Source organism: Macaca nemestrina, chromosome 3 (assembly GCF_043159975.1).
Source record: "Macaca nemestrina isolate mMacNem1 chromosome 3, mMacNem.hap1, whole genome shotgun sequence".
NCBI lineage: Eukaryota > Metazoa > Chordata > Mammalia > Primates > Cercopithecidae > Macaca > Macaca nemestrina.
This window is the reverse complement of record NC_092127.1, coordinates 6,628,765-6,654,137: the sequence shown is the minus strand read 5'-3', so window position 1 is coordinate 6,654,137 and position 25,373 is coordinate 6,628,765. Positions and strand designations below refer to the sequence as shown.

General features: G+C 43.3%; 1 protein-coding gene across 2 annotated transcripts in view; it reads left to right on the top strand.

Moving 5' to 3' along the window:
- The first annotated feature begins 2,492 nt into the window (after nucleotides 1-2,492).
- LOC105466603 (WW and C2 domain containing 2) overlaps nucleotides 2,493-25,373 on the top strand; it is a 217,112-nt gene continuing 194,231 nt past the window's right edge. Inside the window, exon 1 of one of the 2 annotated variants that reach the window (XM_011715663.3) lies at nucleotides 2,493-2,949. In XM_011715663.3, the coding sequence (XP_011713965.2) occupies nucleotides 2,819-2,949 (131 nt within the window). In that variant the 5' untranslated portion in view covers nucleotides 2,493-2,818. The remainder of the gene's footprint in view (nucleotides 2,950-25,373) is intronic. The other variant, XM_011715664.3, reaches the window with a different exon arrangement.

Here is a 25,373-nt window from a genome sequence, read left to right as displayed (position 1 = left end):
GAGTTCAAACTTGATCAAAACAAAAAAGGCTAGAGAGTGGCAACTCTCCTTTCCGTCATTTTAACGGCTTTTGCATGACCAAATGTTTCCTGTGCCAATCAGTGGGGAAGCAGCAGCGAACTTGTCTCTTAATTGCTTTAGAGTTCTGTTTGTCTATTTAGCGTTTCTTTTTGAAGTCTGAAGATTTATGGAACAATAAACGTCATTTAATGCTGCGTGCTGTTTTGGATTCCTCACTGGTTTTAGAATTTGGGTAAAACTACTTAGCCGAAAGTTTAACAAATTTGAAATTACAAATACTGTAGAATAGAAAAGTTCACCTCAGTGACATAAAATTACGGCAGCAGCAAAGTTTGTTACTTTTTTCTTTTAAAGTAATAAGATGTAGACATTTTAGTATAACAAATGTTTTCAACTTGTTTGGGAAAAAATAAACTAGGAAGCAAGGTTTAAATAAGAATGGTTTGGTTTGGTTCTGAATGATGTTGTTAGTACACCACAATGCAAGCGCTGGCTATGCATTTGGGCCAATTTAGAGAAGTCCACAGCAATGCACATTCGCTCAGTAGTGTGAGAGATTATTTGTAGGTAGGTCCCATCTTTTTTACAGTATTCAAACATTCAACCTTAAGACCCCATAAGGGCGTCTCATTCCACCGAGAACTAGAGAAGCTTGACTTGTGCGATCACCTCCTTATTCATGGACTGGGGCGGAACACAGATCCGGAGGAGGGGGCTTCTCTGCACCAAGCGCAAAGCCTACCTTCCAGAAGGCTGGCTGCACAAGCGGCCGCCCTAAAGGCGGTCAAAGCGGGCGAATTCGCCGCGATGCCTTCCTTCCCTAACTCCGGCCCACTCTGGTTGCTCCTTCCCAGGTGCTCCAAGCTCTCCAGAGGTTCTGGTGATTTAAAGTTTCCGCGTCACGCCCAGACTGCGCTAAGGGCAAATATCACCCCTTTCCCCTTCTAGGACCCCTCCCGTGAAGTCTGTGCCAACCCTGAGCCTCTTCACCTTCGAGATTGGCCGCAGATACCCCGACGGAATGGCCTGGGGAGCCGAAAGCCGTCCCCAGCCCCGGACAACCACTGCCCAAGCCGCTCAGGCCAGCCTCGCACAGTAGCGCGTCTCCTTCCCGGGACTCCCTCGCCGGCCTGTGAACCCGCAGGCGGAGGCGGAGGTCGGTTCAAACCCTGCGAGAGCCCCTGCCCAGCGCCGAGTCCTGCACACGGTGGAAAGTCCTTTCGCATTAGCGGGCAGGATTAAACGACTTCACACCACGAGGTGCAAGACTGGGCTTCGGGGCCTTCCTCGGTGTTGCTATTTTAAAAGAAGCTGCTCAGTAACCCAGAAGAAGATGACGGGGGACGGTGGTGTAGACCCGGCTGGAGAGGAGTCCAGGGCCTGGGAGGCGCCCCTCAGACTGAGGGGCTGGGGACCCTGAAGCTGGACGTCCAGAACCCGCTAGCGCTGCTCCCGGCATTGTCCCGCCTGGGGCAGGCGTCCGGTCCCTCGGCAGTGCCGGCCAGCACGTAGTAGCTGCTGAATAAATAAATGCCTGTGCAACAGGGAACGTCCCGGCCCACCCGGGCCGGGTCAGGGCCTACGAAGGGCTGACGTCCGGCGCCGCCGTGGGTCCCTCCGGCGTGGCCGCCCACACCTCCTGGCCACGGCGGGGCTGCGGTGGGGGGACATCCTGGGGCGGGCGGCTGGACGGAAGGGACTGGACTTGGGGCGCGTCCACGGCCAACTGCCCCGAACTCAGTAGGGGAGGCCAGGGACCGGGAGCCTCTGGGGCCCCGCGCCTGGAGCGCCCGGACGCGAAGGGGCGGCGGGTGGCTCCGGGCGCGGCGCGGGCGACTCCGGGGCCGGACGGGAGTTCCTCCGCTTTCCGCCGCGCAGCCCGCGGTCTCCGCCGAGGTCACCAAGGGCCAGGCGCCCTGCGGAGGCCCCGCCGTCCCGGACCCACGGACGCGCTCCCGGGGCTTGGCGTTTTCCCACCACCCCGGACCGCCCTTGGGGTGCCGGAGGGGCTCGGGGCACGGCGTGGGGAGCCTTTGTGCCCTCTCCGCTTGTTGAGGTTTTTTCTCCCGAGGAGAGCTCCCCCTCCAACCCTCTCCTCTCGAAAGTTTTGTGGTTTCCCTAAAAGACGAAAGAAGTTGAGAAGGTTGCAGAGACTTTTTTGCAATCTTCCCCGTCCAGAAACACTAAAACCTCTAGGCGTTTGGCCCAGGGGAGCTATCTGGGGTCAAGGGAAGGGAGCGGGCCGCACATTCCTTCGCCCGCCTCCCTCCCACCTGGAGCCGCGGCCCCGCTGGAGCAGTGCACCCGAGCTGGTGCGGCAGCGCCGGCAGCGGCGGGGTTAAGCTCAGGAATGCGGCGGGAGGAATGCGTATGCAGATGAGGCGGGCGGGCGCATGCTAATCGCATGCAAATGAGGGGCCCGCCGCTGCCGAGGCCGCGCCGCAGCTTCCCGGATCCGAGCCCAGACGGCGGCGGCTCCGGCAGCCTGGGCGCCGCGACCCTCGGCGGCCACAGGGGGACGGGGCGGAGGAGGAGGAAGAGGCGGAGGCAGCGGCGGCGAGGGGGAGGAGGGTTCGCTCGCCGGCTCCGACGCAGACATGGTGGACTGATCCCCAGCGGGGCCGCGAACAGCGTTTCCTGAGACACCTCCCGCGCCTGGTTCCGCCGCGCCCCGCGCCCCTCAGCCCCTCGCCGGCGCCCGCGTCGCGGGTTGGCGGCCGGGCCGGGCAGCCGCGTTCCCGCCGCGTCCCGCGCCCGGTCCCTATGGAGGCGCCGTTCGCCGGTGAGGCCGCCGACCATGCCTAGGAGGGCCGGGAGCGGTCAGCTGCCGCTGCCCCGGGGCTGGGAGGAGGCCAGGGACTACGACGGCAAGGTCTTCTACATCGACCACAACACCAGGAGGACCAGCTGGATCGACCCCCGGGACAGGTGGGCGCCGGCCGCGGGGGCGCGGGCCCGTTCGGACGCGGCGGCTGTTGTCCCGGAGACCCGGCCGCGCGGGGGGCGGGGGCGGCGCCGGCCCGCGGTGGTGCCCGGAGAAGTCCCGGGAGGGGTGTGGGGCTGGCTGCTCCGGCGGGGCCGAGGAGCCGCCCGTGCCCGGGGCCCTCCGCCCACCGGCTTCCCGACGCCCCTCCGGGGACCCTGCGACACGCCCCGCCCCGAGGCAAGGCTGGAGTCGCTGCCCCGGGCCGACGCCGCACGCCAGGCTAACGGACCCGAAGGGCCACCTGAGCCCTATTAGGAACTTTCCTAGGCTTCGAGGTGCCCACGTTGAGGCTGCAGGGCACCTTCGGCCTCTGGGCGGCGGGGTGGGCTAGGGCCTCAGTGCCAGGTGGGGAACGAGCCCTCCGGGCCACCTGTGGCATCCCTCAGGCCGTCCTTGGCGCCCGAGCCTGGACTGCGAGCTCTTGGCGGGGGCGCCCAGCCTGGCCGGAGGTCCCGAGCTGGGAAGGGGCTCCCGCCCCACGCCGGGCCCTGCTAGTGGGTGTGGCTGGCTTTGCCCCTCAGAGTTTGGAAACGCGCGTTTGGGGGTTTCACTGTCTGGCGTTAGTCTTCACCTGAAAACTTGAACCGACTCCCAGATCGTGAACAGGCATATTCTGTTTGGAAGGGAGATGTAGTGAAATGAACGTTGGGTATTGAGGAACTCTGACTTGAGCTTCCCCTGGTTTGTTTTTTGTTTTTTAAATTAGTTCAGGAACTGAAAGTTCACAAATATTTCTGTATCCCATATTTCTTTTTACTCTTAAAATTTCTTAGAATTATTGTAAGAATAATAGGTATTCCTAATTATAAATTTGTAAATTATCCATTAAGGAGATATTCCTAATTGTAAATTTAAATAACGTATCACCAGCGATAACTTTGACATTTGGACTTTTGTCATTTCTGAAAATTATAACTTTTTATTGAATGTGGTGTTTGGGCTTTACAACCTTTTTAGGTGCTTCTATTTAACATTTTCCCTTTTCTCAATTTGAAGCTGAAATACCTAACTACTTTATATTCTCAGTTACTTTTGCCTTAAAAATGTTGTTTTTGAAAGCTACTAAAAAGCAATGACAAGAAAGTCATAAATAACATTATAAATGTATGGAACAATCCTTGTTCAATTATCCATGAAGCTATGGGCTTAGGTTTCCCTCCTGAAATGAGAAAAGGCACCTGTGCTGACGTTCGGTCTTGCCCAGCCTGGCTGCCTGTTGCTGGCCTGATGAAAATTGTGACAGGCATCACACCTTCCTTCACAGTCTTTCCAGACATGCTAGTTGTTGTCGTAAACTTCACGCTCCAAGCCAGTTATTTGACTTATGCCATTGCACTTTGAAACTACTTAACAGATAGTAAATGTCAGTGCTGATGGTGTGCACCCAACTGCGGCTTTTAAGGCACCTGTATAAATATTTGACTTTTACAGTTGTGTGGTAATTCTTTCTACTTTCTGATACTTGGAGTTTCAGGTTATTGAAATAGCAATAAATTCTTGAAATATTTAGGCATTCTAGGTTTTCTTCTCCTTCAGTTTACATGTTTTACTGTATTATCTCATTTGTGTTTACCAGAAAGGATTACAAGAATATGTAATGCCTGGGTAAAGTAAATAGAAAGTGGAGTGAAATTATATGACTTGGCGTATCCATATCACTACTTTTTTCACGAGTCAAGCATGTCCTTTATTTTAAACTCTTAATGTATTAGTAATTATTATGAACTATTTTCAGGAAACTGGGTAAACAATTCATTGGACGGGGACAAATAGTTTTGACTAAGATAGCTTTTTATTTTTCCAATTTTCCTTGCAACTGTTAGGTCTTAAATATTTAGAGAGATAAATTTGACGACTTACAAATATTTCTGGATCTCAGAGTTTTAAAAGATATTCTGTGAGATCAGAGTCACCATTATATACTCAGTTTAAATTTAATTATATTTTCTTTTAGGGCAATTAAGTGACTAAATCTTACTAAATAGAGTAAGAGATGATGGGAATGTATATTTGGAGTAACTATTAACTCTTGTCAGTTTTGTTACACACTTACCGAACATATGGAAAGAGAGATGTTACACAGGCCAATAGGAGTGTGTGGATTCTTCTGCAGGATCAACTTACAAATCCTGAAAGAAAAACAACTTGATATACTATGGGTCTGCAGGACTTTTGAACTATTTAAGCCATTTAATTAGAATGGTCACGATGATTTACCTTGCGTATTTTTTATGTTATTCTGTTAAGGAAAAGAATTTTGTGTTTTTGATAGTCTATCAGAATTTGTCGAATATTTCTGATTATACAGATAATTATGCCGATTTAGTAGGGGAGGCTAGGGGATTTTATAAGAACATAATTTCATTCAACAAGTAGTCATGCCAGAATGCTGAAGCATTATTCTAAAATGCTTTTAAGCTTTTGGAGGTAAATGACATCATGCAAACTTTGCTGGGATGTGATCAAAGCTTTTATTGCTCCACCTCTTACTCTTATTGACTAAGTTTACGTGAGTTTCTGAATCCCTCTAAACCTCCATTTTTCAGCTCTAAAATGAGGATAATATCATCTTCTTCATAGGGGTGTTTGTGGGCTCACCATTAGGGCCCAGCCTAATTGTATTAGTGTAGTGTTGACATTCTAGTTTAGGAACTGAGTGACCCTGGAAATAGTAGAAATGTTAGCATGGACAGTATTTACTCAGTGTGTATTGTGTGCTAGCCACTCTGCTAAGCTCTTTTACTGTGATCTCATTTCATTCTCCCATTGGTTCTATGAGGTAGGTACTATTGTCATCTTCCAGTCACAGAGGAGGAAATTGAGTCACAGAGAAGTAGCCCTTGTTAAGTGTGGAACTAGAATTTAAAGCCAGACAGCTCGACTCTACAGCATGTGTCCTTAATCGTTCCTTTAAACTGTCTGGACACTTGGGCATGTTCTCTTTGGGTGGAGTGCACGGGGGGGCAGAACCTTTTTGCCCGCTGTTTATTTTTCAGGCTGATTGACTAGGCTAATCCTGGGGAAATCTCCCTGTTTGTGATTAATTCCTTGTCCCCCTACCCTGCCTGCACGGGCCCACTCCCTGAGTGTTATTTTGTAGGTTTACCTCCTCTTTTTTTTGCTCACCATGGACACCTTTTGACCATACCAGTTGGTGTTTATGGTAGGCCATAGGTCTTGGCCAAATGGCCTGGTGCTTTTTTTTTTTTTTAATTACATTCAACAAAGTAGAAAAAGGTGGGATGGATTGGCTTCATTGCCTTTTGGAGGAGTAGGGAGCTAAAGTGGGCAGGCCTCAGAGATAGGGTGACTTGGCTTTACCAACTCCCAGTAGAATTTTGCTCATCTTCTATCCTTGGATTGAATGTTACCCAGAGATACATGACTTTGTCTAGTTGAACTGAAAGATTTCACACCATACAAAGTGACTTTCCATTAGACGCTCATCTGTGGCTTATGGCTAGGGTCAGATGTTGAGCAACCTGTACCTTCTAATTGAATAGAAATAATCTTGGGGGGTGGGAGGGTGAGAAGGGAGGAAGGGGGTGCCAGCTGGGTATATCATTGAAGTCACAGTTAACTTTTGGCTCTCCACACCGGTTTGAGGCATATGATTAGGATCTGAGGAACTCTGTATTGTCTTTTTTTTTTTTTTTTTGAGACAGAGTTTCGCTCTTGTTGTCCAAGTTGGAGAGCAGTGGCGGGATCTTGGCTTACTGCAGCTCCCGGGTTCAAGCGATTCCCCCTGCCTCAGCCTCCTGAGTAGCTAGGATTACAGGCACCTGCCACCACGCCTGGCTGATTTTTTGTATTTTTAGTAGAAATGGGATTTCACCATGTTGTCCAGGCTGGTCTCGAACTCCTGACCTCAGGTAATCTGCCCGCCTCGGCCTCCCAAAGTGCTGGAATTACAGGCATGAGCCACCGCACCCGGCCTTGTCTTTCTCTTTATTTTCTTTTTCTTTTTTTTTTTTTTTTTTGGTGCAGTGGCGCAATCTCGGGTCACCACGACCTCTGTCTCCTGAGTTCAAGTGATTCTCATGCCTCAGCCTCCCAAGTAGCTGGGATTACAGGCACTCACCACCATACCCAGCAATTTTTTTGTATTTTTAGTAGAGGCAGGGTTTCACCATGTTGGCCAGGATGGTCTCCATCTCCTGACCTTGTGATCCGCCCACCTCGGCCTGCCAAAGTGCTGGGAGTACAGCCGTGAGTCACTGCGCCCAGCCTGGCCTTGTCTTTCTTTCAAAATCTAAGTAATTTCCTTTCTCTTTTTTTTTTTTTTTTTTTTGAGACAGAGTATCTCATTGTTGCCCAGGCTGGAGTGCAGTGGCACGATGTTGGCTCTCTGCAAGCTCTGCCTCCTGGGTTGAAGTGATTCTCCTGCCTCAGTCTCCCGAGTAGGTGGGATTACAGGCACCCGCCACCACGCCCAGCTAATTTTTTGTATATTTTTTAGTAGAGGTGGAGTTTTACCATGTTGGCCAGGCTGACAAACTAAGTAATTTCTATCAACCCACTGCTAGAGTGTAAACTCCTCAAGTCTGTGTTTGCATATTACTGCTTTTTGAATCCTTTATACATGGTAGATGTTAAATAAATGTTGGTTAATTTAGTTAATGAAGACAGTTTGTTGAATTAATGAAAGAATATTAGTTGAGCTACTCTCTTATTTCCAGTTTCTTACTGTTGGGCTTTCAAAAAATAAACCCATTACCACCAACAGAGACAACTGACCTTCCAGGTAGATTTAAAATAATGAGAGAATTGAGCTGCTACATTTTGAGTAATGGTATAAATATGAGAATTACTCATAAGAGCAAAAAAAACCAAAACGAGCCTTGATAGTCTTAATCACAACTGCCATTGTCAGAGACTGCTGGAATTGTTCCTCTCCAGCAGGCTCTGAGTCTGGGTGCCAAGTGGTTACTGTGAATTACTTGAGTGATTATAGTATTTGAAGTGTCTGGAGAGGTTGTTAAAAGAGGATTAAAAAAATCACTCTAGGAAGCGCTAATTTAAACTATGCTGTCTTCCAAAAATTCCAAAAGAAATATTCTTTTTAACACAGTTTGGTATAATGCTTGCTGGAGTGAACAGTACTATAGTTGCTTAGTATATTTGAAGGACTGAGAGTTCTCTAGTGACATTAATAATCCATAGCTTGCAGTGTAATTTTGTTGGAAGACTCCGGACAGTAATTGCTTTTTAAATAAAATAAATATTTTATATATTTTTTGAGACAGAGTTCGCTCTGTTACCTAGGCTAGAGTGCAATGGCACGATCTTGGCTCACTGCAGCCTGTGCCTCCTGAGTTCAAGCGATGCTTCTGCTTCAGCCTCCTGAGTAGCTGGGATTACAGGTGCAAGCCACTCTGCACCCAGCTAATTTTGTATTTTTTAGTAGAGATGCGATGTTACCATGTTGGCCAGGCTGGTCTCGAACTCCTGACCTCAAGTTACCTGCACGCCTCAGACTTCCAAAGTGCTGGCATACTATTATCTTTAAATATGTTATTTGTTTCAAGCTGCAAATCCCTAAGCTTCATCTATGTAGTCAGCCATTGTGATATATGGCCTTCAAGCAAGTTGGTATTTAAATTTAGCCAGAGGAAGCCCAGGTGCACCAGGAAAAGCATGGAAGTTGTCTGCTGGCCCACACTGCCGGGCCCTGCATTGCCTTGTAAATGGCTCTTGCTTACTTATTTTCAGTAATTGTCTATAGGAAAATGAGGTTATCCCTTTGGAGGGGCATGGCCAGCTTCTTCTTGCCGATGTAGGAATTAGCAGGAAACAGTGTCAGCCCTAATACACTGTGAATTCCTTATGATAGGGCTTGAGTATGTGTATATGCCCTGGTTCCTATGAACTTGATTGAAATTGGTTGAACTGATCTTGTGTTAGAATTTTGGACTTGTTTCTTCATACATTTCTGAAACTCCTGTTACTGAAAAAGTGACCGTAGAATAATGTAGAAGAGGAAAGGGATTTCTTTTTTTTTTTTTTTTAGACAGGAGTTTTACTCTTATTGCCTAGGCAGGAGTACAGTGGCATGATTTCGGCTCACTGCAATCTCCGCCTCCTGGGTTCAAGCAATTCTGCTGTCTCAGCCTCCCTAGTAGCTGGGATTATAGGCTCTTGCCACCAGGCCCAGCTAGTTTTTGTGTTTTTAATAGAGACAGGGTTTCACCATGTTGGCCAGGCTGGTCTTGAACTCCTGACCTCAGGTGATCTGCCCACCTCAGCCTCCCAAAATGCTGGGATTACAGGTGTGAGCCACTGCGCCTGGCTGAGGAAAGGGATTTTTAAAGGCACGGTGTGTATATAAGTTGTGAGTTACAAATGAGTTCTCAAAATATAGGTTCACAGTGTTTTCAGTGTCTTCAGTGATTTTTCCCAATTATTTTTATTAGATAAAAAAAAATCCTCAGCATAAAATTAATCATTTTAACCATTTTGAAGACTACACCGGAGTAGTTTTTAGTATATTCATTGTTATGAAGCCATAAACAGTGTATAATTCCTGAACATTTTAATCACCCCCAAAACAAACCACCCCTTACCTATTAAGAACTTACTTCTCATTCATCTCCCATCTCTACAGCCTTTTGCAACAACTGATCTACCTTGTGTCTCTGGATTTGCCTATTCTGGACATTTTATATAAATGGAATAATAAAATTTGTATCCCTTTGTATCTGGCTTCTTTTTTTCTTAGTTTAATTCTTTCAAGGTTCATGTTATAGCATTTATTGTACTACTGTATCCTTTTTCATGACTTAATAATATTCAGTTGTGTGGATATACCATATTTTGTACTTTCATTAGCTGATGTGCATTTGGGATGTTTCTGCTCTTTGGCTATTGTGAATGATCCTGCTCTGAACATCCCTGTACCATTTTTGTATGAATGTGTGTCTTCAGTTCTCTTCAGTATATACATATCTAGAAGTGGAGTTGCTGGGTCGTATGGCAGTTCTATGTTTAATTTTTTGAGGGGACTGCTAGACTGTTTTCCACCATTTTACATTCCCACCAGCAGGGTATGAGTGTGCAAATTCCTCCACATCCTCACCAACACTTCTCTTTCTCTTTTTCTCTCCTGCTCTCCTTCTCTTCCTTTCTGTCTCTCTCTTCTCTTCTCTTTTCTTTTTTTCTTTTATTTGTTTGAGACAGAACCAGTCTCTCTTGCCCAGGCTGGAGTACCGTGGTGATCTTGGCTCACTGCAGCCTCTACCTCCAGGGTTCAACAGATCCTCCCACCTCAGCCTCCTGAGTAGCTGGGATTATAGGCGCAAGCCACCATACCTGGGTAATTTTTGTACTTTTAGTAGAGACAGGGTTGGGCTGGTCTCGAACTTTTGACCTCAAGTGATCTGCCTACCTTGGCCTCCCAAAGTGCTAGGATTACAGGTGTGAGCCACCACACCTGGCCTCACTTCTTTCTTTTTTTAAAAAAAGTTATTCTAGTGGGTGTGAGGTAGGATCTTACTGTGGTGTTCATTTTATATATTTTATATATTATATATTTCCCTCTTCATAGTGTTTTGATAGGCTTAATTTGACCCAAGCCTTCCCCCTTTATTCTAGCCTTTTATAGCTATTGCTATTCTCCCCCACCTTTTTGTTTATATACTCTCAATCTTGATCAATAAAAAGTTAGGTAAGAGAAATTAGAAGTTTTTTTCCGTCTCACATTGCTCTTCCCTTTTCCCCCTATCTGATTGCTTTGAGTGATTATTTAATACTGACATTGTAAATATACATTAATTAACAGTATTTATTGTATCAACCAGCCAGGTACCCTGGACTCTGGGAGATAAAGATGGATAAGATTTGGTCCTAGCTCAGTTTGCCTACAATCTAGTGTGCATAATCATCATTTAAAAAGTGAAAGAAAATTTTGAGTGTTATTTGTTAAATTTCCTCTATATTCCTATAATTCAGCCTAAGGGTACTTTCTTCCTAAACACTCAGAGGGAAAACAGTTGAAGGAATTAAAAGCAATATATTGGCAAAGTATGTATTAATTTTTTTCTTTATTTCAAATGTGGTATATTTTATGAGGCATTGGTATGAGTCACATAATGAATCATATGTGCAGTGTATATACATCAGCTTATTCAAAATGATTTGACATGTAAAGGCTTTTCCTTTTAGCTTGTTACATATGTGAAGAATTAAATTTATTTTTGTCCATCATTGTTTTTTAAAAAAAAGGCAGGAGCAAACCTGACAAGCGCTGCCTCCATCAGGTGATCACGGGGAACATCCAGGGCACTAAGTCCTGCTGATATACCCTTGTGGCGACAGTGGCATTTTATCTTTGTGGTCTTTCTCCCCCAAAACCATAGTAACTCCAGTCTGATCTTGAGAAAAACACCTACTAGATCCCAGTAGAGTGGCATCCTGTGAAATACCTGACCAGTACTCCTCAAAACCGTCAGGGTCCTCACAAACAAAGTCCGAGAAACCCTCATAGCCACGAGGAGCGTAAGGAGACACCAAGACTAAATGTAATGTGTCCCAGGGGTGGAGGAGTCTTGGGCTAGAGAAAGGACATTAGGTGGAAACTAAGGAAATCTGAATAAGGTATGGATTTTAGTTAAAAAATTTTTTTTTTTTTTTTTTTGAGACACAGTCTCACTCTTTCACCCAGGCTGGAGTGCAGTGGTGCGATCTTGGCTCACTGCAGCCTCAGCCTCCGGGGTTCAAGCGATTCTCCTGCCTTAGCCTCCAGAGTAGCTGGGATTACAGGCATGTGCCACCACACCCAGCTAATTTTTGTATTTTTAGGAGTTTCACCATATTGACCAGGCTGGTCTTGAACTCCTGACTTAGTGATCCACCCATCTCAGCCTCCCAAAGTGCTGGGATTGCAGGCGTGAGCCACCACGCCTGGCCGGATTATAGTTAATTTTATTAATGTTAATAGATGTACCATACTAACAGGGAAAAGTAAGTGTGGACTATATATGGCAACTCTCCATACTAATTTTGTCCTTTTTTCTATACATCTAAGACTGTTCTAGAAAAATGAAGTTTATTTTAAAAGACTTCTTAAATATAACACAAAACAAAGTGATTTTCTTTAATGGAAGTATAACCACGTTTGTTTATATGAAAATTCTGCTCTATCGGCCTCATTTTAGCCCTCCAGCTAAGAATGGGTTTTAAATCATGAAAGGTTGTAAACAAACAAACAAAAATAAAGAAGAATATGTGACAGAGACTAAATGTGGTTCACAAAGCCTGGAATGTTTACTTTGGCCCTTTACAGAAAAAGTTTGCCATTGTCTTTAAAAATTTTATAGCAATAGGCTGGGCGTGGTGGCTCACGCCTGTAATCCCAGGAGAGAGGCTGAGGCGGGCGGATCACGAGGTCAGGAGATCGAGACCATCCTGGCTAACACAGTGAAACCTCGTCTCTACTAAAAATACCAAAAATTAGCCGAGTGTGGTGGCGGTTGCCTGTAGTCCCAGCTACTCGGGAGGCTGAGGCAGGAGAATGGCGTGAACCTGGGAGGCGGGGTTTGCAGTGAGCCGAGATGGTGCCACTGCACTCCAGCCTGGGCAACAGAGCAAGACTCCGTCTCTCAAAAAAAAAATGTATAGCAATATTTTAAAAATGTTTCTATAAATATTAACCTTTTATGATAAATTGGCACATTCATTAGTGAGCATTGCACATTCTGTTATGCCAGCAGTCCCCAGCCTTTCAGGTACCAGGGACTGGTTTTGTGGATGACAATTTTTCCACAGAATGGGATAGGGGAGTTACGGGGAATGGTTTCAGGATGAAACTGTTGGATCTCAGATCATCACGCATTGGTTAGATTCTCATAGGAGCACACATCCTGGATCCCTCACATGTGCGGTTCGTTACAGGGTTTACTCTCCTATGACAATCTAATGTCACCACTGATCTGACAGGAGGCAGAGCTCAGGCGGTCATGCTTGCTCACGCCACACACTTGCCGTGCGGTGCAGTTCCTAACAGGCCAGTGTACCAGTCTGTGGCCTGGGGTTGGGAACCCCCGATTTATGCCACAAGGGATTTGGACTCTAGGTGCTGTGTGGGACAAAGGTGAGTCAGACGTGGGTACTGAATTTGAGGAGTTGTCTTGAATCTCATGTTACTTTTTTTTTTTTAAACAACGAAATGCAGCATGTTACTTAGTTTTCCAAACTGGTTCTTTGAAGTAGCTGGACCTAATGGTAGTGGAAATAGGTCTGTTACTCTTAAGGTAAGAAAGATTTCATGGGTCCCTGGTCCAATGTAGCAGCCTGTGGATTCGGAAGACCTCGTGGTTATTTTGATGGAAAGTCAAGAGACATCTTTGGGCACCTGGCTTTGCCATGGCAGGGCCTAAAGTAGAGATTGTTTTTGTGGTGTAGAGACAGCTCAACCCTCGTCACTCAATAAAGTTACCAGATACGAGACGCTGCTATATAATTCTTAAGAAGAATTGTACATAGGACGTGAGAGAAACAGGCAAAATGAGTTTTTGGAAATACCATAGTTGTTTGTTTATACTTGACTGGTAAGTATATAGTATTATGCTTTGGTAGTTAGAAATACTGACTTTCTTGTGGCATATTGATAATATTTATAAAATTACTAGTGATGATCAAGCAAAAAATTATTCCGTATATTGTCCTTACTGTGCAGAGCTGATGCCTGTCACTTTCAAGCGTGTCCTAAAGACTGCTCTGTATAACTAAATTTTTTTTTGCTTTGTCAGTAATTTTTCCTATACTGTTTGCCCTGATGTCAGTAAAGAAATCATGGTTCCAAAATGGAGCCAGCTCAGAAGTCGGGTAATCATGCACTAACAGAGTTATGTACTGGGAGCTGTTTTTTCACTGCTGTAGCTCATGAGGAATTATAGTAGTTCCAACAGAGCATTTGAGTAAAGGTGTACCTTTAATGTACTTTGGTTTCACTAGGAGTGGAGGTAGGAAATTTAATTTTAAAGAAGCATAGACATTGTGTTATGAAAATAGTCATTTTAAGTAAGTGTCCCTGGTATTTTTGTGAAAATGAGTATGTCAAGATCTGGAAGGCAAAGAGGCTTTCCTTTGGTATGAACTTTGCTCCTGCTGCATGTGCAGTGTTGTTTTCTGCTGTGGCCTGGGTTGTATTGGTCACCAGTTCTGAATGTGAACCACGGAAGTAAATGTTGAATTCTAGAGATTGGTGCTACAAACCCCTGATTAAAATTCTGACTTACTAATGGACTGTAGAATACATTACATACTTTATTAACAATTATGCATTTTGTAATTGCATAATTGGTATGAAGTGGCAGTGACAGTCAATGAAGTTAAAATGTGGTAGACAGCTTTGACTGCACAAGATTTGAAGAGCATGCATTTCATTTAGTGTGAAACTTGAATCTACTCTGCAGTTTTCCTTAGCATTATGGTTTTTAATAGAGGTACATTAGAATTCCAGTCTTTTTTTTTTTCTTTGAAACTATGACAGTGAATGAATGTGTGGAATCTACTTTGTACATAGTATCAGTGGGTTATCAGTTTTGTTGACTTACTGGTCTAGGTGTAATTTTGGACTGGTCAGTAATTCTGTCCACATCGTATGTTCTGTTCTTATCTGCTGGTTATCAGTGTTTGAGTTTGATAAAAACAGATCATTTACTTTCTGTTTTTTTTTTTTTTTTTTTTGAGACTGGGTCTGACTCTGTTGCCCAGGCTGCAGCGCAGTGGTGCAATCACGGCTCATTGCAGCCTCAGTCTCCCCGGGCTCAGGTGATCTTCCCACCTCAGCCTCCCGAGTAGCTGGGACTACAGGGCTGCGGCACCACACCTGGCTGAGTTTTTTTGTACTTTTTGTAGAGTCACGGTTTCGCCATGTTGCCCAGGCTGGTCTCCAACTCCTGGTCTTAAACATTTCTCCCATCGTGGCCTCCCAGAGTGCTGGGATTACAGGCGTGAGCCCCCATGCCCGGCCAGATCATTTACTTTCTTCCCTCTTTGCCTCCTTTCCCCCTTTTCTGCTAAATGACATAGCTAATGATATTTCTCATAGGACAGCATGACTATAAACCAGTATTTAACTTGGCAGAATGTTTATAACATCAGTGCCCTGGTTTGCTATTGTAGATCAAAAGACTACAAAACTAACTTGATGGTCTAACTCTACTTTCAGTCCTTTACCCCTAAAGGTATGCCTGTAGAATGTATGGAGATGCATTCTTGAGAGATTTCCTAATGTCTCATGTATAAGGAGCTTGTGTGTGTTTGCATCACTAATGTTTCCATAAAATTGATTCTAAGTTATTTGAGGATAGAGACCTGCTTTGTGTGTGACCCTTCATGCTCTGTGCTTAGATTGCCTGTACCCTTGGGGACACTTAACATGGTGGAGCCCTGTATCCATAGAAATGAAATGTATGCATTTGAAGGACCTTTCCTTCTTCCAGTAACCTCCATAATTTGTCCCCAGCTAACTTTACTGACTTGACCACCTAGTCATTCACTCAGTCACTCATTCGTTCATTCAATCAAATTATTCGTCACACATTTATTGGAAACACTATATGCCTAGCACATATATTTTGGGGACACAGCATTGAATGAAATAGGTAAGATCTCTGTTTTCATGGATTTTATATTCTACTTTGGGGAAGGCAAACAGATTCTAAAGATAGTAGTGAATTTGCTTTGATTAAAATAAACAGGGTGAAGTGATAATAGTGTCAGTGGGAGCTGCTTTGGGTTAGGTGGTCAGGAAAGGCCTTTCTGAGGAACTGGCATTTAGCTGAGCTATGAGGATAAGAAGGAGCCATTCATGTGAAGATCTGGGGGGAAGAGCAGTCTAGGCAGAAGAAAAGGCTAAACAGGAATACTAGCCCTGTGCTTTCCACTATGATACCTTCTAGGAGTATGTGGCTATTTAAATTTAAACTAGTTAAAATTAAGTTAGAAATTTAGTTTCACTGGGCGCAGTGGCTCATGTGTGTAATCCCAGCACTTTGGGAGGCCAAGGCGGGTGGATCACCCGAGGTCAGAAGTTCGAGTCCAGCCTGACCAACATTTAGTAGAGACGAAATCCGTCCCTACTAAAAACACAAAAATTAGCTGGGCCTGGGGTGCATACCTGTAATCTCAGCTACTTGAGAGGTTGAGGCAGTAGAATCACTTGAAGCTGGAAGGCGGAGGTTGCAGTGAGCTGAGATTGTACCACTGCAAATACAGAACATTTCCATCAGCACGGATTGGTGTAGGAGCAGAGGGAGGAGGTCTTATGAAATGAGGCAGAGTAGTATTAGGTTGGTGCAAAAGTAATTGCTTTCAATGGCAAAAACCACAATTACTTTTGCACCAACCTATAGAAAGGGGTCCTATCATGTATGCCTTGTAGACCTTCAAGATTTTAAGATTGTTTTGGGAGCTCTTAGAGAGTTTTAAGTTGAATTGAGGTAAGGTGGGGCCTGTGTGTGTGTGTGTGCGCGCGTGCATGCGTGTGCATGCAACATGATCTTACTCATTTTTGTTTGTAGAGACAGGGCCTCAGCAGGTTGCCAGGCTGGTCTCAAACTCCTGACTTTAAGCAGTCCTCCTCCTGCAGCCTCCCAGAGTGCTGGAATTTACAGGTGTGAGCCACTGTGCCTGGGCTTGCTTTTTGTTTTGTTTTATTTTTAAAGATCTTATTTTAAAAAAGAGATCACTGCTCTATGGAGAAGGAATTACTGTTTTTTTGTTTTGTTTTGTTTAGTGAGATAATCTGGGTGAGAAACAGTCAGAGCTTACACTAGAATGATGGCTTTGGCAGTGGGGAGCAGTGAGTGGATTTGTTTTTACCTAAAAAAACTATGTTTTTTTGGTAAAAGTGAAAGAACTTGCTCATGATGTGGGTACATGAGGCTTGAGGAAAAGAGAGAATAAAAGAGTTACTGTTAGGGAAAGACCGAGGGAGAATGTGGTTGGTTGGTATCCATTTGGATTGCTAATCCAAAGTTCTGTTTCCATTGTATAGGTGTGATAGAGTTTGAATATGTGTCCCCACTATTGTAATTTGTAATTCCTAATTGTTAGAGGTAGGGTCTGGTAGGAGGTAGGGTAGTGAGTGAGTTCTTGCAGTATCTGGTTGTTTAAGTGTACGACACCACCTCCCCCCACTGCCACCCTCTGTCTTGTTCCTGCTCTGGCCATGTGACGTGCCTGCTCCTCTTTTGCCTTCCACCATAATTGTAAGCTTCCTACAGCTCTTCCCAGAAGCTGAGCAGGTGACTGGGACCATGCTTTCTGTATAGCCTGCAGAAGCCATGGGTCCAATTAAACCTCTTTTCCTTATAAATTACCCCATTTCAGGTGTTTCTTTATAGCAATGCAAGAAATACAAGGTGTGAGACCCCTATGAGGACATACAAATAGAGAAATCTAGTAGACACCCAGATATAGAATCTGTTGTTCAGGAGACAGCTCAGAGCTAGAGATACTAAATTTGGTTTATACATAGGTAGTATTTGAAGTTGTGGGATGGGATGAGATTACTGGAAGAGAGGAAAAGGTGAGGTTCCAGGATTGAGCCTTGAGACATGGCAATATTTTTTGTGAAACCTTGTTTCAGCTAAGATGGTTTATTTGTTTTCACTGGAACATATCTTTTTTTTTTCTTCCAACTTTTATTTCAGGTTCACAGAGTACACACGTGGATTTGTTATGGGGGTAAATAGTGTGTTGCGGGGGTTTGGTGTACAAATTATTTCATCACCCGGCTAATAAACATAGAACCCCGTAGGTTGTTTATTTATTTTTGAGACAGAGTCTCACTCTGTTGCCTAGGCTAGAGTGCAGTGGCAAGATCTCTGCTCATTGCAACCTCTGCCTCCCAGGTTCAAGCGATTGTCATGCCTCAGCCTCCTAAGTAGCTGGGAATACAGGCGTGCTCCACCACACTCAGCTAATCCCCATACGTAGTTTTTTGATCCTCACCCTTCTCCTACCTTCTACTCTCAAAAAGACTGTGATGTCTGTTGTTCCCTTTTAGCTTCCATGTGTACTCAATGTTTAGTTCCTACTTACAAGTGAGAGCATGCGGTATTTGGTTTTCTATTCCTGTGTTAATTTGCTTAGGATAATGGCCTCCAGTTCCATCCATGTTGTTGCAGAGATCATGATTTCATTCTTTTTTATGGTGCATAGTATTCCATGGTGTATATGTATCACATTTTCTTTATCCAATCTACACTTGAAGGGCATTTAGGTTGATTCTATGTCTTTGCTATTGTGAATAGTGCTGCAGTGAACATAAATGTGCATGTGTCTTTATGATAGAATGATTTGTATTCCTGTGGGTATATACCCAGTAAAGGGATTGCTGGGTTGGATGGCAGTTCTGTTTTAAGTTCTTTGAGAAATCTCCAAACTGCTTTCCACAGTGGCTGAACTAGTTTACATTCCTACCAGCAGTGTTTAAGCATTCGCTTTCCTCTGTAACCTGGCCAGCATCTTTTGACTTTTTTCTAATAGCCATTTTGACTGGTGTGAGATGGTATCTCCTTGTGGTTTTGATTTGCATTTCTCTAATGATCAGTGATGTCGAGAATTTTTTCATATGCCTTCTTTTGAGAACTGTCTATTCATGTCCATTGCCCATTTTTTATGGGGTTGTTTTTTGCTTGTTGATTTATGTTCCTTATAGATTCTGGATATCAGACCTTTGTCAGATGCAGTTTGCATATATTTTCTCCAATTCTGTAGGTTACTCCGTTGATAGTTTCTTTTACTGTGCAGAAGCTCTTTAGTTTAATTAGGTCCCATTTGTCGGTTTTCATTTTTGTTGCAGTTGCTTTTGGCATCTTTGTCATGAAACCTTTGCCAGGGCCTGCATCCAGAATGGTATTTCCTAGGTTTTCTTCTAGGGTTTTTATAGTTTTAGGTTTTACATTTAGGTCTTTAATCCAGCTCTAGTTGATTTTTGTATATGGTATAGGAAGGGGTCCAGTTTCAGTCTTCTGCATATGGCTAGCCAGTTAACCCAGCACCTTTTATTGAATAGGGAGTGCTCTCCCCATTACTCATTTTTGTCAACTTTGTCAAAGACCAGATGGTGGTAGGTGTGTGACTTTATTTCTTGTTTCTCTGACCTGTTCCATTGGTCTATATGTCTGGTTTTGCACCATTCACTGGAGCATATCTTATACTTTTCACCACTGTGCTGAAGATGATGATGATGACAAGTACCATAAGTTATGTGAAGAGCCCTTCATTTATTTATCTCAAGCTTCATGAGGGCAGGTATTGTGTCTGTCTTGTTCACTATTGTATTCCAATGCTCAGCTTTGTCCTAGCTCTTAGTAACTATTGAATAAAAGAAATTTTGATAGTTACCATTTTTATTTCCATTTTAGGAAACTGAGACTCAAGGGGTTTAAGTGACTTGTCTAAGGGCACAAAGCTGTTAAGTGGTGGTGGAACTCAAGCGTGTCTGTTTGACTTCCAGGCTGTGCATCTAACAAGGTACTGCCTTTGATTACTGCTAGGAAGGGCTTTTGGCCTCCTCCCTGGGTTTGGAAGATATAGCCTCCTTCAGGATTTAGCTGAAGTTTCATCACTTAAAGTTTGCCTTAACAACTTAGCCACACATACATAATCTTCCAGTGCTTAATTCTTAGGCTACCTGTTTTTAGCATCTGTATTAAAACTGCATGTGTACTGTATTTTGACTCCTTGAATTAAGCTATTACTTTTTCAGAACTTACTTTTTATTTTCCCAAACTAGGTTATAGGCTCTGTTAAGTCATGCACAATATTATTTATTAATCCTGCCTTGCAGGATACCTAGTACAATGTCTTGTGGATATTAGTTGCTCAAATAAATCCTAATTTGATTCTGTCATTTCTGCCTTGTTCCAGTGTTTTCAGTTCTTTTAGAGGCTGAGATCTATATGCTGTAAATCCTCTTCATTGCTGTCCTGTCTCTGGTTCTAAAAACGGTTTGATGTTCTACCGCAGCTTCTCCCAATCTAGGCTTCTGTGGAACCATCTCCTTTTCAAATGTGCCACTTACACCACCTGCACTTCTGCATATCCCCTCCCTTTTCGAGACAAGTTGAACTGATCATGAAAGATAGAGAATTTTCAAAGTGATAAAGTGGAGTTCCAGCTCTTCCACATTCTTTTCTATAGTGCTTTTTCATTGATTTAAACCCTGATGGGTATCCGCTATAGTCCAAGAAAGCCTTGATTTTACCACAAACATGTAAATTACAAAACTTTATCTTTTTTTTTTTTTTTTTTAAACAAAGAGACAAGGTCTCGTTTCACTATGTTGCCCAGGTTGGTCTCGAGTTCTTGTGCATAAGGGATCCTCCTGTTTCAGCCTCCCAAAGTGCTGGGATTACAAGTGTGAGCCACCATGCCCAGCCCGCAGACCTTGATTGGGGACTTTTTTTTTTTGAGATGGAGTTTCACTCTGTCGCCCAGGCTGGAGTGCCAGGCTGGAGTGCAATGTTGTGATCTGGGCTCACTGCAACCACTGCTTTGCGGGTTCAAGCAATTCTCCTGCTTCTGCCTCCCAAGTAGCTGGGACTATAGGCTTGTGCCACCATGCTCGGCTAATTTTTGTATTTTTAGTAGAGACAGGGTTTCACCATGTTGGCCAGGCTGGTCTTGAACTGCTGACCTTGTGATCCACCCACCTTGGCCTCCCAAAGTGCTGGGATTACAGAAGTGAGCCACTGCGCCTGGCCGGTTATGGATATATATATTTTTTTTTTTTGAGAGGGAGTCTCGCTCTGTCGCCCAGGCTGGAGTGCAGTGGCCAGATCTCAGCTCACTGCAAGCTCCGCCTCCCGGGTTCACGCCATTCTCCTGCCTCAGCCTTCCCAGTAGCTGGGACCACAGGCGCCGCCACCTCGCCCGGCTAATTTTTTGTGTTTTTAGTAGAGACGGGGTTTCGCCGTGTTAGCCAGGATGGTCTCGATCTCCTGACCTTGTGATCCGCCCGTCTCGGCCTCCCAAAGTGCTGGGATTACAGGCTTGAGCCACCGCGCCCGGCCTTGGATATTTTTTACCTCTACTCTTATAGTCGAGCCTCAGTCTTAGAGGAAAGATAATTTCTTTCAGTCAATGGCCACGTTATAGTTTGCTTTAGACTGCTTAGATTTGGATTCAGGGTGAAGAGCCTTCATAAATAGGAAGTGATAGAAATTCAGAGGGCGTGTGGCATGTTTTTTATGTACTTATGCTGTGAAACTTACCTGGAAGTGTACAAGCAGTCACTAAACTATGGTTAAAGAGGAATCTTTTCATTTATACATTCCTTATCCCTGTTACAGGTTGCTGCACTTTGTTTTTCTGTCTTTACGGTAGCTGGAAATATATTGTATATCTGATTCTGTGTTTTCCTGCGTTTCTACATTTGACTTGGTTTGAGAGCCAAGTTTGTGAATTTTAATTAAATGCCTAGATTATGCATGTGAAAAATCTTTTGTCCTATGTTGCTATGAGCAACAATTGTTAAAATTAACTTTTTTTTCTTTTTTATGAAATGTGGACAAATATATGAATCTTAACAGATTTTTAAAAAGTCATCATTTAGCATTGTGAGTGTTCTGCCTATAAAATAAATTGTTACTATGACCATAATTATCATGGTGAAGGGAGGAATGCAGTAGAAGTGAATAATCATCAGACACATTGACAAAACATTCCTAAAATACTATTCAAATGAGGAAAGACATTATGGGGCTGCAGCCGAGTAGCCAAGCGTTGAGTCCTTTTAGCCAGTTGTCTGACCGGGTTTACTATTGTGACGAAAAAGAAGCTGTGTGTAGTGGTTTGCATAGAAGGGCCATGATTTATCTGAAATATCTCAACTTTTTTTTTTTTTTTTTTTTAAATCCTGTCTCTCATCCTCCCCTGACACCACTTTACCTCATTCTTAAAGACTCCTTTTGTCCTGAGGGTGTTTCATTGCTTTCCTCCGTACTCCAGTCTAAATTTTACTGACTCCTAGTGATTGCTTAGACTTGCTATTTGATTCTGTTGTGTGATTTTTGATTATACTCCTTTGTGCTATTTAAACTAGCAGTGTTTACCTAAATTAGTGGTGGTAGTGAAGGACACAGGTTGGCTCATTTGAATGAAAATCAAGAGCATTGCCCTGGCCCTGCCGCTGAGACAGGTTTCCATGAATTCCCTCTCCAGAAGGGCACTAGGAATTTGGCTGGACTGCGGAAGCCACTTCCCCAGTTAAAGGCATGGAGTCTGGGAACGGCTTAGTTTAAGGATATATAGTGATAATGTAATTAATTCTCCCACTGAGAATATGGGACGAAGTAAAGAGATGCCCTTTGTCCTCTTCCTGCATTCTCGCCTCTTCTTCAGCTCACTATTGAGAATGAACCCTGAAGCACTTATCCTTTACACACTTAGCAAGAAGAAACCATGACTTGCTTCTTAAGGTTTTGGAAGAACCTGCTGGGTGCCTCACTTCAAGAGGGCGTATAAAGCCCCTCCTCATACTTGCTTCTCTGTGTAACCATGCATATTGCCTATGCATGTTGGAAAACAGCGACTTTTTTTAAAAAAATAAAAGTTTTAATTTTAAAAACTTAAATTGACCTTTTTGGTTTTTGTTTTTGTTAAGATGTCAGTTTTGAAAACACAGGTATAAGTTAGGATATTAATTCCAAAAGATTTTGAATTATGGGTGGGAACTTAAAATGAGCACATAGTATATTTGAGATGGACGTTCATTTAACCTATTGACGAAAGGCTTTTATGTGTAAATCATGGAAGACCTTGTCTCTTACGCACTCCATTCCTTTTCTTCCCGTGGTTTTCAGTTCTTCTGGCAGCCTCAGCCTTTAACCCCCGAGTTCTGTACTCTGGTGCACATCCATAGTGACAGTTATATGATTGTTAAACAGTTCATTCACTTAAATGTATTTGTTGTTGGGTTTTTTAAAAAGCCACAATGGAAATGGAAATCATTTAAACAACTGGTTTCATCAAGATATCAGAAGGGATATCCTAGCTGTAGATATGAAAAATTAACCTTTACAAGTATAGAAAGGATGTTTTGCTACTTTATGATTAAGTTAATAATTTAGGAAAGCTGGTATCCTTTTTGGCCTTGTAGAGGAAAACGAGGAATCAGTTGGAAAACTAGTTATTTAAAAATTTTCAATGTGAACTGCCTGAAAGGGAGTGTATATAAATTTTATTGAAAAACACCTTTATTTATGTTAATTAAATCATGGCATATAGAATGAAATATTGTGAATTGATAACAAAGAAAGATGTATTAGTGCTCAAATACAAAGATCTCCACTATGATTATGTTTGTGTTAAAACGCATGTACACAGATTGATGCTGACATTTATGAACTGGAACCATTTTGAACAAGGCATCTTTATTAGTGGCTGCTTCTGGGGAGTAAGACTGTGGACTAGGAGAACAACTTGGAGCTTATGGAGTTACTTTTTGGTTCACTTGAAATGATTTTGTGTGTACTATACTGTTTTAGAACTTTAATTTAAATGAAAATTCCCTTTATAGAGAAGAAAATGTTCAAATATTCACATTTGTAACTGCAGAGAAAATAGAAACATTTGTTAAAATCATGATACTCCCTAAATTTCTGTTAATATTTAATATTATTTAATTTTACCTTTAATTTTGGGGAAATTCTCTTAAGTTTTGGTGTAAGTTGGATGTGACCAATGAAATACACGTATTTAATTAATGTTGGGTCTTCGCTTTGTGGCCCAGGCTGGAGTGCAGTGGTGCGATCTTGGCTGACTGCAGCCTCCTGGGCTCAGGCAGTTCTCCTGCATTGGCCTCCCAAAGTGCTAGGCTCACAGGCATGAGCCACCATGCCCAGCCAGAACACATTTTAAAAAGTAACATTGTGGCCAGGAGGGGTGGCTCACGCCTGTGATCCCAGCACTTTGAGAGGCCGGCAGATGGCTCGAGCCCAGGAGTTTGAGAACAGCCTGGGCAACATGTCGAGACCTTGTCTCTACAAAATTAGCCAGGCATGGTGGTGTGCACCTGTAGTCCAGCTACTTGGGAGGCTGAGGTGGGAGGGTCACTTGACTGTGGGAAGTCAAGGCTGCAGTAAGCTATGATGGTGATCCTGCCACTGCACTCCATCCTGGGCAACAGATAGAGACCGTCTAAAAAAAAAAGTGACATTGTGGAGGAAAATAGTTAAATTGTTGACGTGTAATTTTCTGTGATGATTGTTGTGCTAAGAGAGTTTGGGTATTCTTTATCTGAAATGCTTGGGGCCAGAAGTGTTTCAGATTTTGGATTTTTTTTTTTAAATTTTGGAATATTTGCATTATATACTTCCCAGTTGAGCATCCCTAAACCAAAAATCCAAAATTCATAATGCTCCAGTGAGCAATTTCCTTTGAGTGTTATGTCGGCTTTCAGAAGTTTCAGATTTTGGAGTATTTTGGATTTTGGATTTTCAAATTAGGGATACTCAACCTAATAGAGGTGGGTCAGAGGTGTATACATTTATAGTTTTGATAGATTGTTTCAAATTGCTCTTCATGGAGGTTGTACCAATGTATATTCCCAGTAACCCATGAATTTGTGCCTGTTCCCCACACCTTTGTCAAGCATTATATTTCAAAATAGTTTATATTTTTTACATTTAAGAGAAATGCAAATTATAACTACAATGAAATAGCATTTTTCACCTATTATGAGTGAGGTTGAATGGTTTTTCACTTATTAAGAGGCATGTTTTTTCTGTGAACTAGATTTCATATTCTTTACTCTTTATTTTTGTTGGAAAATTGCTATTTTCTTACTGATTTATACATGTTATTTATGTATTAGGCAAATAATAAAATCAGTGGGGCAAGAATGGATTATTTAATAAATAGTGCTGGTACAATAGGCCATCTATTAATATATTAAAAATAAAATTCAGATCCCTATGCCTTCCCACACACAAAAATTGTACATCGATTTATGCCTAAAATCAACAAAGAGAAACATTTTAAGCTATTAGAAAATTATAGGTGGATGGATATCTGTATTTCATAGTAGTGGACTACAGTAAAATTAAAACTCTGACGTGACAAAAGGCATACATTAAAGACAAAAGGGGAAATGTTTGCATATAATCAATAAAAAGTTAGTATCCTGAATGACTAAAGATCTGTATTTTATTTTTATTTTTATTTTTTTGTGACAGAGTCTCACTCTGTTGCCCAGGCTGGAGTGCAGGTATGATCTCAGCTCACTGCAGCCTCCACCTCCCAGACTCAATCGATTCTTGTGCCTCAGCCTCCTGAGTAGCTGGGATACAGGCATGCACCACCAACCCTGGCTAATTTTGTGTTTTTAATAGTGATGGGGTTTCACCATGTT